This window comes from Dipodomys spectabilis, unplaced genomic scaffold (genome assembly GCF_019054845.1).
Source record: "Dipodomys spectabilis isolate Male_0828 unplaced genomic scaffold, ASM1905484v1 ptg000001l, whole genome shotgun sequence".
NCBI classification, from domain to species: domain Eukaryota; kingdom Metazoa; phylum Chordata; class Mammalia; order Rodentia; family Heteromyidae; genus Dipodomys; species Dipodomys spectabilis.
The window spans coordinates 3857527-3872471 of record NW_024870678.1 but is presented as its reverse complement, the minus strand read 5'-3'; the positions used below and the strand labels follow the sequence as shown (position 1 = coordinate 3872471).

Sequence of the window (14945 nt, the reverse complement as noted above, 5' to 3'; positions counted from 1 at the left end):
CACGTTTCTCCCTTCTTTTCCATAATTTCTTTGCTCTCCGTAAAGAGCTGAAAATTAACAACTGGAATTGTGTGGAGGAAAAAGAATATTAACATTTCAAATTTTCATGTGTCTTATTTCTGCATTAGCTGAAATATCTCTTCAGATTGTGGAAAGAGGTATCTAATCTCCAGCCTTCCTTTGGCTTCTTGAGGAGACTTGACACTGACTTGATGCCCCACTGTGGCAGAGACTTGTGGGAAAAGGGTAGGCTACAATAAGGGCAGAACATGGAAGTGTGAATGCTTATGTTCTGGTCAATCATATGGCTTTTGAAGACTGATTAAGGCGCCGAGTGACAGAAGCCCAGAACGAAATGCCGGTGGCCCTGTGTCCCTATGGGCAGTTACTGCCCAGCTGCTTCTATCATGTGAAGATGGGATTTGTGATGGGTTGCACTTGGGCATAGTGGCCGGAGCGTTCTTTGGCACCTTTTCCTGTCTCAGGATTGGAATGAGGGACTGGGAGGTGATAAGTGGCATTGGGAAAACCATGATGCAGAGTGGCAGCACTTTTGGCACATTCATGGCTATCAGAATGGGCATACGATGCTAACCAGGGCAATAGATACCTGCTACATCTATACCTCCTCATCCCTCACAGCTCTTGTACTATAATAAAACGAAGTTTTTGCTTCTCGAAAAAAACCAAATCAAAACAAAACTGATCAACTAATCAGTGACTGTTATGGGTAGGTATCTCCAAAGCCTAACTCAAGTTTATCTTTAATATGATGACTTTCCTTTTCTATCTTAACTTTCCTGTCTTTACCAAAAATACTTTACCACACTCATACTGAAACATTACATTGGCTCCACTATTATAACCTTATAGTAAATGGAAACATCCAACTTGCTTACCTTTGTGTGTCCAGACCACACATGAATTTGTTTTTTGGGAAGGTAACACTTTTCAGGTGGTACAGATGACCTCAGGTTAACACCAACATCTTGAGGTATGTGAAGGTAGGACCTGCCTTGATAGTCATACATTTCTTTAACTGAAACAAAAAGGTAAAGAAAGAAATGTAAGCCACAGTTAGGAAATCTGCATTCTTAAAATGATAACAAATTTTCCAATCATAGAGCAAGTGTCCTTATTAAAATAGACTATGTTACAACACTCTGATGATGTCAAGATCATGAGTTAGCTGAAATTTAGTGGCCAAATCCTTGCTATCATTTAACAAGTAGCATTTTGAATTCCAAAATACCAGACAGTATTAGATTTTCAAATATGATCTCTATTTTTCTCTCACAATTTTCACACACAATTACACGTCAGTGATATAGAATAAAGAATTCACTGCAGTATAATTACTTGTTGAGTCACTGGTAGAGAATCAGAAGCAGAACAGAATAAGAAGGATAACAAAATATATCTTCTTTTCTCTGGCTTTCTGCTTTTATGCTCTTCTGGTTCCTTTTCATTGGTCTTCTTCCATTCTTACCATAAACCTTACAGTCAGTCATATGGGTATCTTGGGTTGCAGGGTGAATACAGCATAGTAGCATGTCTGGCAAGGTGGGTATGCAAGCCATGTGGCTATTATTGCTGTCATGAATGGAAGCACCAGTCATAATAATAATAATAATAATAAAAAACAGAGTCCTTGACATAAAACTGGAGCTTGTGAAGCCATATCTTTGATGTGACAAAACATTAGAGTAAGCAAAGTTCTGTCAAATTATTCTTTACAGTTTTAGGTAGTCCTTATGTATCTCCTAAATGTAACTCTCCTTCCTTTCTTCCCTTTTCTGGGGGGAAAGGTAGCCAGTACTGGGGCTAGAATTGAGGGCCTGGGTGCCATCCTTAGCTCTTTTGCTCAAGGCCACTGCTTTAACACTTGAACCACAGCTATATTTCAAGTTCTTTGGTGAATAACTGGAGGCAAGAATCTCATTTTTCTGTCTGGGCTGGCTTCAAATTGCTAAGCTTATAGGTATGAGGCATCAGCACCCAGCCTAAATGTAATTCTTAATGAATGGGTACATTCTAGAACATCTGTAATTTATTTTGGTGAATATATACCTGTTCCAAAAGTCAAAGTAAGTATGAGAATCTGGGTGTGGTGGTACATGCCTGTCATCCTAGTTATGTGGAAAGTATAAATAGGAAGAAAGGCTGGCTTGGGGCATGACTCAAGTGTAGAGTACCTGCCTAGTAAGTTCTAGGCTCTGAGATCAAATCCTACTACTGGAAAAAAAAATCACTAACTCTACAAAATTTTTTTTGTGGCTATCACTAATCATGTTACTTTTTGTTCTTTATTAGTATAAAGAAGAGTCTGCTGCTATGCTGTGTTTGGGCTGTGAAGTATTAAACATACTTATTCTTTTCTAAATTTTTATTTTTTTGTTATTATAAAGGTGATGTATAGAGGAGTTATGGTTACATAAGTCAGGTAATGAGTACAATTCTTTTGGGACAGTGTCACATCTTCCCTTCCTCCATAATTATTCTTAATATCCTTATAGAAGATGACACTGTATTTTATGATCAGAGAATGAAAAATATGAATGTTTTTCATAAAAGTGCAGAAACACAAAAAATATTTCAATCTTACCATGTAGGATTGTTTTCTCCTCCCCAGGTTTCTCATCTTCCTGTTTGCCTTTTTTCTGCCTCTTTGCTGTAATTTCATCCAATTCTTTTTGTTCTTCCTAAGAAAATGGAGGTATGAACTTTAAAATTAAAGTCTGAGAACCCTCTCATGTTCAAGGCTGATAATAAATTCTTTATAATGAGGTCTACATTTCTGTGAAACAATGGCTACAAGTGTGTCTTTTGAGATAACAACCTTAGCTCTCCCAGCCCTAGATTGATTACCTCTCTCATAGATTCCAAAGTGCCATTACACACCTGAGATACTGCATAATATTTTAAATTGATTTTTATATAAAGTTCATACATGTGTGATGTTAGTTGTGCAAGTGAAAAGACAAGGCAATCAGAAAGGCTGGTTCCAAAAAGGAACTGAATTTTAGTACACGATGTTGTTTTTTAGCAAACAGCTTTTACTGAGTCATGAAGATATAAATGACAATCATGGAGTATGACCAAAGTTTCTGGGAAGAACTGGGGAGGGAAGATGGGAGGAGTAGTGAATCTATATTCATAATAACAAGAAATAGTGGCATGTGCACATAACTAGCTACTAGAAATATAAGGAGAAGTTAGAACACATGCATCTATCTCATGAGGACAGGCTTTTCTTAATCTTGTCCACTCAGGACCTAGAGTATGGCTGACTCTTGAAGCAGTGGTTATATAGGGAGCAGGAGAAAAGGAAAGATGAAGTCTTCTTCTTTTACTTTATAAACTTCACAGTTGTTTTTTGAAAAAAAACATAAAGTTGGAAATTTATGAATAAAATAAGTAAACTCAGAAAAGCTGATTCTGTAATTACCGCCTGAATGAAGTAAAAACAACAGCTAGTATGGTAGCTTAAGAGCATTATTAATTTTTATTATAAAATATTCAAGATTCTAAGTTAATTTTTGAAAGTACAGAAAACAAAGCACAGAAAGAGCAAATAAAAATAATGCAATGAAAACCAATATTTTATTGTATTTTCTCAGTCAACTAGAACAGAGAAATTTTGATGAGTCACTTGGTTCCCTAAGCAAATCTCAAGTTTATTAGTATAGATATGCTTCATAGAGACACAGTGTACACCTGAACTGCAAACGAAAAACATCAAAGCTTACTTCTGAAGGTTTAGCTACATCTTTTTCATCCACATATTTTGCCCATGGTCCCAAGAAACCATCAATATTAGATGCATCATTTTCTTTGAACTTTTTCCTCTTTTCTGTTTTCTTCTGGCCAGTTTCAAAGACAGTTAAACCTGTATTAGCAATAACAAAGCGGAAATATAAAAATGTGTAGTTTCTTTAGAAATAGCAGCACATATATAAAGAAAGGTAACTGTGGAAGTGCTCAAACTCTAAACCAAAGAAAATATGTATGAAATCTGCCACATATACCAACTCATGCTAAAACAGAAAGGGATTCAACCTCCTGGCTGGGGGAGTGGGAGGGAAATCTTTCTTTACTACACTGTTTTGAAAAGTTTGTGTAAACTGTGTAAAGAAATGAAGAAAGATGATGATTTTGAGATTTTTTTACTTGATTACTAAGAAGTGGAATACTATTGATAGATATTCAGACTGCAAGAAGAAAGGGTTACAGGTGTCATGGTCAAAAGTTAACTAAATGTGGTTTAACTTAAAGGAAAAAAAAGAATGAAATCAGTTTCCTTTAGGCTGTTGTGTTAGAACAAAAGCATGCTAAAATTCCTCAACAATAGTCAAACTCATACACAGAAGAGAACTCAATCACACAGGGTGGTCCCTGAGCAACTAGCATGTTCTTTGTTTAGTGGCTTTTATATGTAGGATTCTAATGTTCTCATGAGTTTTGCTAGCACTGAGTATTACGTTTTGTCTTCTTGTATAATAAGTACAAAATAAACATGAGCAAAAATATACTTAAAAAATCTTCAGATTGGGGCTGGGAATGTGGCTTCATGATAGAATGCTTGCCTAGCATGCATGAAGCCCTGGGTTCGATTCCTCAGTACCACATACATTTAAAAAAAAAAAAAAAAGGCCAGAAATGGGGCTGTGGCTCCAGTGGTAAAGTGTTAGCCTTGAGCAAACGAAGCTCAGGGACACAGCCCCTGAATTCAAGTCCTAGGATTACCCCGACCCCTACCCCTACCCAAAAAATAAAAATAAAAATAAAGATTCAAGCAGGAACATCTTAGAAAAAAAAAATTCAGACTGAGCTATCAAAACAACCTTTCAAAAATAATCTTTCTTGAACTCAGGGCCTGCACACTATCCTTGAGCTTTTTATTTTGCTCAAGGATAATACTTTGCTCTATGACTTGAGCCATAGCTCCTTTTCTGGCTTTTTGGTGGTTAAGTAGGTGCTGGTGGCTCATGCCTACAATCCTAGCTACTCAGAAGGCTGAGATCTAAGATCATGGTTCAAAGCCAACCCAGGCAGGAAACTCGGTGAGACTCTTATCTCTAATTAACCACCAGAAAATTGGACGTGGCACTGTGGCTCAAGTGGTAGAGTTCTTGCCTTGAGCTGAAGAGCTCAGGGACAGCACCCAGGCCAAGAGTTCAAGCCCCATGACCAACCAAAAAAGAAGAAAAAAGAAAGAAAAGATTCACGTCATGGACTTTCCTACTCAGGCTGGAAACCACAATCCTGAATAACTAGGATTACAAGCATGAGCCACTGTTACCCTACCTGAAGACAATTTTGACAGACATGCAAAATGAAAATTTTCTGCTGTGCTAAATGTAGCCTGAATTTTTAGTCTTGAGAAATCATCTGCTGAAACCACTTATATTTGAATTGTAATTTACTGAAGGATTCCTACATAGTATTAGGTATTCAAACAACCAGAGATATATATTACTTCTTCCTTGCAAGACAGCATAGCTAGGTGGTAAAAGCAAACTCTAAACTATAATAACACTACACTATATTTTTCTTCTACTGATACTCTAAGACACTAATTATAATAAATATATTAAATATTAACATACTTAAAATGAACTATTTCAAATAATTACCTTGATTTTTTTCAGCCTCTTCTACAGAGCCAATGTATTTAGCAGATACTTGGTGATTATCTAATGAAGGGTCTAATGCATAACCTAGAAGAGGAAAAAGTGCAAATGACTGACTCCATGTTCTCATTTACAATTCACTTTATTACTATATACATACATTTCACATTTTCCTTCCTTGTTACAAAAACAGTCTCTTTGAGGGTCAATCCATCTTTTCTAAATTCCATTTCTATTTATATCAACTAACCCAAATTTCAGTTATGAATCATGATAACTTCAGCAAAATAAGAAATATCTTATAGGATGAATTTAACAAGTAGATATAACACATTATTAAGAGCCTTTCTAGACACAAAGACAGATTTCAAATATCGACAAAATTTTGTTCAAAGGCTTAGAAACTTTCCTTTTTTCTTTTGGTAATGGGTGCTACATTTTTGGATATTATTAATTATTAAATTAAGAAGGTAAGAAGTCAATTATATGAAATGTAACTATTATTTTGAAAACGTCATTTTTGGCAAGATGAGTCTTTCTTCTAGTCTTAAACATAATGCATTTTTACTTCATAAATCATTCTACATTCTATTGTATTCCTCCAGTCATTCACAGAAGTTACTACATATATAAATGTTTTCTTCAGTGGTCCAGGGGAACTCAGAGAAAGAAAGTATACCTAAATAAACTCATATCAGTTTCTTTTTCTCTCAAGTGGATATATTAGTACAATAAATTAATCCAGCATGTTCACAACTGAGACCAGGTCATTTTTTAGTCAATGGCCTACAATCTATGAACAATCACAAAACACATAAAAGCACTAGCCCATATTTTAAAATTGTTTTATGTTTTTCTTTCTTTGTGCCAGTTCTGGGATTTGAACTCAGAACCTGGGAGCTGTACTTGAGCCAAGGCTAGCGCTCTGCTCTAGTACTTGAGCAACAGCTCTACTTCTGGCTTTTTGGTAGTTAACTGGAGATTTGAGCCTCAATTCTCAGATCTCAGAGTCCTGGGTAGCTAGGATTACAGATGCCAGTCATGTATACTCAGCTTAGCCCATATTTTAAAATTGCATGTCCTAATAGGTATCTTTGACATTTTTATTTTTCATATGAAGATTAAAGAGAATTTCTTTGTGGGAACAGCAAAAGATTTGTCATGAAACATACATTTAAAACCAGCTAAAGATGTAGGTGTTCAGCTCACCCTTGTGCTATCCCAGAATAGAACCAACCAGCTGGCTATTAGTTCCTTTGCATATGTTTTTTCAGCATTAAAATATGTGTTATTTTTTGGGAAGAGGAGTTCTGGGAACTCAAACTTGCTATCTGATACTTTTGCTCACTGGCTGGCACCCTACCGCCTGAGCCATGCCTCCAACCCCTAGAATATGTTCTTAGCCCAAGGAGAGAGGTGGATGGCAGAAAAGGGGCTTTGGAGTAGAATTTCTGAAATCATAGGTTCACGTTCCATAACTGATTTTAGATTTAACTTCTTTGATGTACAGAATAGTGTTCTGTATATAATTTTTTTTTGGGGGGGGGGTTCGGTCGTGGGGCCGAATTTTTTAAAGATGAGACTTTTATAAAGCTCATAAAATGCAGACTAACATACCCTGTATTATAAATTCCTCCCTCAATCATATAAACTTACCAAAAACGTAAATTCAACTTTGAAAGAAAATTTAGGTCTATGTAAGTGGCACTGTGGGCTATATTTGGAGGGCTGGCTGAGGAAAAAAAAGAAAAAAGGGCATGGGTGCCTGGTCCTTCTTGTGTCTATCAGCACCACTTCCCTGGTTCATCTGGCCAGTCTGACTCATGAGGAAAGGAATATATGCCTTTCTCCTGTTTCATATCCTCTGCATGAAAATCTTTTACTTCCACTTTCATCATCCCTTCTGTTGCCTCCCATACCAGGTGATTGTAGACACCATCATTTTCCTTTTACAGAAAGAGAATTAAGTATTTAGCCCATATATCCCACTCCAAATATGCCAGTGATAGCCTAAGAGCTAACTTACACCATAGAATTCCAGTCCAAATAGTTTTGTTCCTTATCTCAAATAAATAAATATATCTGCATGATAGTTCTGAAATATTGTCTTTCTGAAGTTTATTTTCCCTCTTACCTTTTTAATTGAGTTAATGTCTTTCTCCTAGTAGTCATATTTAAAGTTATAATTATATAATTTTTATTATACTTAAGACTATCAATAGTAATGTTCTAAGATAAACTATAAAGGATTTGCAAAGGAATGATAGCAAATATATAAAATGACCTTCACCCTCATTAGTAGCCTAGAAAAATCAAATGAAAATAAATGGAAATAATATTTTGGATATCTAATAGAGGAGAAAACAACCTGTTGGATCTTGGGTGAAGAGGAATTAAGCTTTTATACATAGGTAGTAGTGGTAAAACAAGTTGGGAGAATTATTCCTTATGAGATACCATACTTTTTAAAAATTTTAAAGTGTGACCAGTTGGTAAAAATGAAGTTACAATATGTCAATAATGACTATAGTGAGACTAAAGGTATTTATCTGACATTTTATTTTCTAGTTCTAGACTGGTATAGAGAAGATTCTGAGTAAAAGTAGAACCAGGGGGAAAAAAACACACTAAGCCCCAAGTGAAAACAGCAAGAGAACATACAGGAATTTAGGAAACATAGAAAAGGTAGCAGCCAGGGAGAATGTATGGACCACAGAGTGCTGTGGTGACAGAGAAGCACCACACACAGGAGCCGGTGACATAGCCATCACGCTGTCTTCACTGAGAAGGACTCGAAGGCGGGCTCTATAGTAAACCAAATGTACTACAGTATAAAAATCCTCCAGAAATCATTCACTGAAACTATTACACACTTAAAATAGGAAGAACAGGGCCCTAGGTTCAATCTCTAGTACCAAGGTGGTGGGGTAAAAAAAGAAAAAAAAGAAGGAAAACAGGACCAATAATTGATCTATATTCCAATAGCCATATCCAAGAGTTATTAACGTGACACTTGGTAAAACTGAATTGACCTGCTATCTCCTTAGTACAAGATAGAATAAAATATAAATCAAAATAAGAATTCTCTATAGAAAGTTATAACCTGATCAAACAGAGCTATACTATTCAGTATTTCAGCATAAAGACAATAGAAAAGGCATTAAATCTGAGGCTGCTTCATTTGTAAGAAATATCACAAAGGAGGCACACCATGACTGTCTTGGTTTTTCAACTGGCTTCTCCATTTATTCCAGGTTGCTTAATATAGTATAGTTCCACATTCACTCTTCTAAGTAGTTCACCCTATGTCTGAGCTTACCACTTCCTTTTAAGAGGGGCAAAAAACAACTGCATTTCTTTTTATTATTATTTTGAAATAAGCTAATTTATATTTTGGGGAATTATTTTTTTGTATATTTTTTAATTGTAAAAATATTGTACAGAGGGATTATAGTTACATGAGTAAGGTAAGGAGTATATTTCCTATCAGGCACTGTTACCTCCTTCTTTGTTTTTCCCCTACCATCCCTTACCTCCCTACTGCCCCAACTCCTGCCCCCACCAAGTTGTAAAGTTTGTTTTCAACATAGTGTTTGTACATCTCATTGTTACAATGGGTCACCTTGTATCCTTATTTCAGCATTTTGTTATTTCACTTCCCCTCCCCAAACCAGTAGAAAAGAGTTATACCATGGGGGAAGAACATAGAAAAGAACAAAAAAAAAATCACATGGTACATTATAAATACATTAAAACAACAGCAAGAAAGATAAAACTACTTGTGTCCCTATCTTGAGGTTCATTTAGCTTAGCATCATCTTATATGGTCATATGTACATAGCTTTTGACCTATTCTGCTTGTCGTAGATATATACTAGTTATTGCAAAAATAAGGAAACCATGGAACCTATGTTTCTTTGGGCCTGGTAAAATAAGCCAATTCCTAAACTCAAGGCTAAAAGCCAAATGTAAATGTATTTTTTTTTGTAAATTGTAAATGCTTATTTTTGCTATAAACTAAGATATCAGAATAAACATAATTAGACTTTTTCCCTCTTGTTTTATTTTATCTTCTTTATTTACTTTATTTTATCTTCAATTGTTACATACGCTCCTCTAAAGTCTAGAAAAAACCTCATTCCTTAAGTGTCTGTTATAGTATCCACTAGAATAAATAAGTTCATAATATAACTATGTTGATTTTTCTATGCTGTACATTATTTTAGACAGTGAGAATCCTTACATAAACAATGGAAGTGTCATGGAAGTGTCAATGAAGTCTTCTGCGGTTTTTAGTAGTATACAGCATTAACTGTGACATTCACACACTCCAGATGTACTAAATCAAATATGTGACCAGCCTTCAAGTACATTAATTTTTTTAAATCCCACCTTTGTTAGCACATGATAATGTTACCCATGAATTTGTTGCTATTCTATTTTCTGAGTTCCTTTAGTGATCAAGGGAAAATATTTCAGAGATAAGATTTGAGAAACAGAGTAAGATCAACTAGAGTATAAGATAAAAAAAAATGTAATCTCTTAATTCTATCCTTTTATGGGGGACATTTAATCACAAGTGCTTATTAAGTAGTTCAACGACAGAAAAAAACTGTTCTCTCTATAGAGTATATTTCCAGCACACAGAATATAATTGGACTTTAAATAGTAGCTGGAAATATTAATTCACCTTTCCATTTGTATAAATATTTATAGATGTATATAAAAAGGTATATAGTTACCATTATTGAAGGATTAATAAATTTTAAAAGTTGGAAGGTAAAATAGATTATTGTACTTAAAAATCACACTTCTAATTAAGTCAAATGTTTATCATAATCTTACCATACGTAGCAAAAGTTCTTCTTTGCTGTTCGAACATGAAATCATTGATATGAGCTGGTTCAGCATATCCAGATAGCATATTTCTAGGGGCAGCCATTTGCTGTGTCCTAAAGGGATTTTCTGGTCCAAACTATGATGTTACAAAGGAGAAAAGAAAAAAAAAAAACAAGTTCTCATTGTAGGCAAGATAGAATTATTGAAATTACTGTATAATGTATTTTCAATTCAAAATCACTGGGAGCTTATTAGCCTATATGGAAGCTTGCTAGGCTCCTATGGTCTAGTGCAACTGGACAATGGTGATGAACATTATTCCTTAGCCAGAGATAAAAGCATCCCACTCACCCAAGCCTAAACACGACTACTATTTTAAGAGCTTGTAGCTACATGTGCTTATTGGCTACTGAAGTGACATCACTGTAGTAAGTTGATAGTATTGCCCTGGATAATTGAGGATTACTATGGATTTTTCTATATTATGATTTGGGTGATATTTAGTGATATTTTACCAAAAAAGCACTGAAATATAATTAAAAAAACATTTTTTCCTCCACTACTTATGACTTTGTCAGAAGTAGAGAACCAGAATCTTCTATGTCTACCATAGTGCCCAGCATATAGAAAGCATTAATGAACAAAAGATTAATCAGAATCCTAGTTGGGGCACAGGATAACAAAAAAGACAGTAAAATTAAGTGTTTGAAACTTTGAAAAGTCCCATTGTGACTTATGGAACCAAACAGTGCCATCATTGCCAATATGTTTGTAGTGCTTTGGTTTTCCAGAAGATCTCTGAAATAGGGGCTGGGAAAGTGGCTCAGTGGTAGAACGCTTGCCTTGCATGCATGAGGCCCTGGGTTCGATTCCTCGGCACCATAGAAGCAAAAAGAAAAAAGCTGGAAGTGGCACACCGTGGCTCAAGTGGTAGAGTGCTAGCCTTGAGCTGAAGAGCTGAGGGACAGCGCCCAGGCCCAGAGTTCAGGCCCCACAACCGGACCCCCTCCCCCCCAAAAAAGATCTCTGAAATATTACTTAAGATGGTTTGTGTAAAAATAGTAGAAAGTTAGATACTTTGCTTCTTATGACACAAAGTAAAAAGCCAAATATGATATATTTTACCTGCCCAAGGGGTAAAAACGTTTTACCAACTAATAGAACCAAGGTTGAACAATATCAAGCATCTTTTCACACCATAACATTCCTCAAATAGACAATCATAGTCTCTAACTTGTAAAAATGTAGATTCAGATGTACCAGAATACAAGTTCAATCTTTGTTTTAAAATGAATAAAATGAGCTTTCCACTTTGGAAAGAATGAGCACAACAATTTTTCTTACTTGAACTCTGGAAAATCGACTGTACTTCTAGAATATTTTAACATCAGAACATCTTGGGTCAGCATCATTAGGAACAATCTTTTTTTGTGATACATTTCTAGAGCCACAAATGTAAATTACTGATTTTCTTCTAATAAGTACCCTATCTTCTCCAGATCAACATTGTAAATGTTGATAAATCTGTAATTGTTATTCTAACCAATAAAGAGCTGTGTGTGGTGGTGTGTGCTTATGACCTCAACCACATAGGAAGTATAAATAAGAGGAATGCAGCAGAGGCCAGCTCAGACAAAAGTGAGACCCTATTTTTGAAACATAAGAGCAAGAGAGCTGGGGTATAATGTAAATCATAAATCACCTGCCTGGCAAGTCTAAGGCTCTAAATTCAAATACCAGTACTGAAAAAAAAAAAAAGAGAGACAGAAAACCTAATAAAAAGAAGACTTATGAATAAGTAGATGGGAAAAAACACATCACTAATCTCAGAGAAATGAAAATTAAAATCAGCATGAATAATCATCTCATATCTGTTAGAATGCTATCATCAAAAAGACAAAAGATAATTAGTGCTGGCAAGGATGAGGAGAAAAAGAATCCATCCACATTGTTTGGTGGAAATGTACAGGCAACACACTATGGAGCATTCTGGAAAATTAAAAATAGAACTGCTATATGATCTAGCAATCTGCAAGGTTTATATACATGTCAGAGACATCTATACGCCTATGTATAGTTCAAGATTATTTACAATAGGTGAGATACAGAATCAACCTAAGTGTCAACTGATACAGAAAATACAGTTTACCCCCCGCTCCCCCACATACACAATGGAAAAGCATTCAGCCTAAGAAAAAAAATAGGAAGTCCTGTTATTTGTTTCAAGACAGATGAACCTGAGTTACGTGCTGGTGGCTTACGTCTTATCCTACCTACTCAGGAGACTGAGATCTGAGGATAGCAGAAAAGTCCACATGAGACTCTTATCTCTGATAAACTACTCAAAAAAACTGGAAATTGTGCCGTGGTTCAAGTAGTAGGGCACTAGTCTTGAGCACAAAGAGGCTCAGGGACAGCACGCAGGCCCTGAGTTTAAGCCCCAGGACGGGTAAAACAAAACCACTAAATAACACACACACACACACACACACACACACACACACACACACACACACACACACCACACACACACACACACACACACACACACACACGAACCTGAGGATCTATGTTAAATGACTAGATGATCTTTTTTTCTTGTTTTAATTTTGATTTAATGCACTATTAATATAATTTATGCTATTATATTCAGTGGGTATTACTTATTTTTTAACACATTTTTATTGTAAAAATACTGTACAGAGGGGCAAGGCAATGAGTATATTTCCTATCAAGCATTGCAACCCCCGCGCCCCCTCAAACTGTAAAGTTGGTTTTTCAACAGAGTGTCTTATGCATCTCATTGTTACAATAGATCAACCTGTATCTCTATTTAAGCATTTTTTTCCCTTCCCCTCCCCAAATTAGAAAAATGTATATACAAGATGCAGGGCATGGGAATCAAATACAGTGAAAACAGGGGTTATACCGTTGGGGAGGAACATACAAAGCAACAACAAAAAAAATCACATAGTACAGTATAAATACGTTAGAAACAATAGCAAGAAAGAAAAAAAAACATTTGTGTCCCTATCTTGGGGTTCATTTAGCTTAACATCATCTTATCTGGTCATATGTACATAGCTTTTTACCTTTTCTGCTTGTCCCAGACATATACTAGTTATTGCAAATAAGGGAAACCATGGGACCTATGTTTCTTTGGGCCTGGCTTACTTCACTTAATATAATTTTTTCCAAGTCTTTTCCATTTCCTAACAAATGGGGCAATGCCATTCTTTCTGATGGGTTGGTTCCATATCTTAGCTATGGTAAATAATGCTGCAATAAACATAGTTGTGCTGGTAGCTTTAGTATGGTCTTGTTTGTGATCATTTGGGTAAATGCCCAAAAGGGGGATTGCTGGGTCATAAGGGAGCTCTATGTGGTCTTTTGAGGAACCTCCATACTGCTTTCCAAAGTGGTTGAACAAGTTTACACTCCCACCAACAATGCAGTAAGGTTCCCTTCTGGCACATCCCCTCCAGCATCTGTTGTTAGAGTTCTTGATTATAGCCATTCTAACTGGGCTGAGGTGGAATCTGAATGTTGTTTTGATTTGCATTTCTTTTATGGCTAGAGAGGTTGAGCATTTCTTCATGTGTCTATTGGTCATTCTTTATTTCCTCTTCGGAGAAGTTTCTCTTTAAGTCTTTAGCCCACTTATTTATTGGGCAGTTGTTTCTTTGAGGATTTGTTGCTGGGGGGATTTAATTTTTTGAGTTCCATGTATATTTTAGATATGAGACTCTTGTTTGTTGTATGGCTAGTGAAGATCTTCTCCCAATCCATGGACTTTCTATTGATCTTGCTAGCTATATCCTTTGCCATGAAGAAGCTCTGCAGCTTCATGCAATCCCATTTGTCCAACCTTTCTTTGATTTGTTGTTTCTGGGTCTCTATTAAGAAAAATTTGGCCTGTGCCAAGGAGACCTAGGGTTTCTCCTATTCCTTCCTATAATGTTTTCAGGCTGTCTGCTTTGACTCGGAGGTCTTTGATCCATTTGGAGTTGATTCTGGTGCAGGGTGATATATAAGGATCTAGCTTTAGTTTTCTACAGGTGAATAACCAATTTTGCCAGCACCATTTTCTGAAGAGGCTGTCTTTCTTCCATTCTTTTTTTTTTTTTAGCTCCCTTATGGAAGATTAGGTGTCTTTAGGACTGTGGGCTCATTTCTGGGTTTTCAATTCTATTCTATTGGTCCTCAGGTCTGTTCAAGTGCCAGTACCAGGCTGTTTTGATTACTATGGCTTTGTCGTAGAGTTTGAACTTTGGTATTGATATTCCTCCAGCACTATTCTTTCTGTTACGGATCGTTTTGGCTATTTGGGGTCTTTTATTGATCCATATGAATTTTTGGATTGCTTCTTCTATTTCATTGAAGAATGAGGTTAGAATATTGATAGGTATTGCATTGAATTTGTAGATACCCTTGGGAAGTATTGCCATTTTCATGACATTGATCCTTCCAATC

General features: G+C 35.9%; 1 protein-coding gene and 1 pseudogene across 2 annotated transcripts in view; one reads left to right on the top strand and one right to left on the bottom strand.

The window, feature by feature from the left end:
* Positions 1 to 14945, bottom strand: part of Cdc40 (cell division cycle 40) — a 43484-nt gene that overhangs the window by 16078 nt on the left and 12461 nt on the right. For both annotated transcript variants that reach the window (XM_042687169.1, XM_042687229.1), the window contains 5 exons: positions 10479 to 10608; positions 5637 to 5720; positions 3750 to 3889; positions 2606 to 2702; positions 900 to 1039 (listed from right to left, as the gene is read on the bottom strand). In XM_042687169.1, coding sequence (XP_042543103.1) covers positions 900 to 1039; positions 2606 to 2702; positions 3750 to 3889; positions 5637 to 5720; positions 10479 to 10608 — 591 coding nt within the window. The remainder of the gene's footprint in view (positions 1 to 899; positions 1040 to 2605; positions 2703 to 3749; positions 3890 to 5636; positions 5721 to 10478; positions 10609 to 14945) is intronic.
* LOC122114343 lies at positions 356 to 594 on the top strand (annotated as a pseudogene).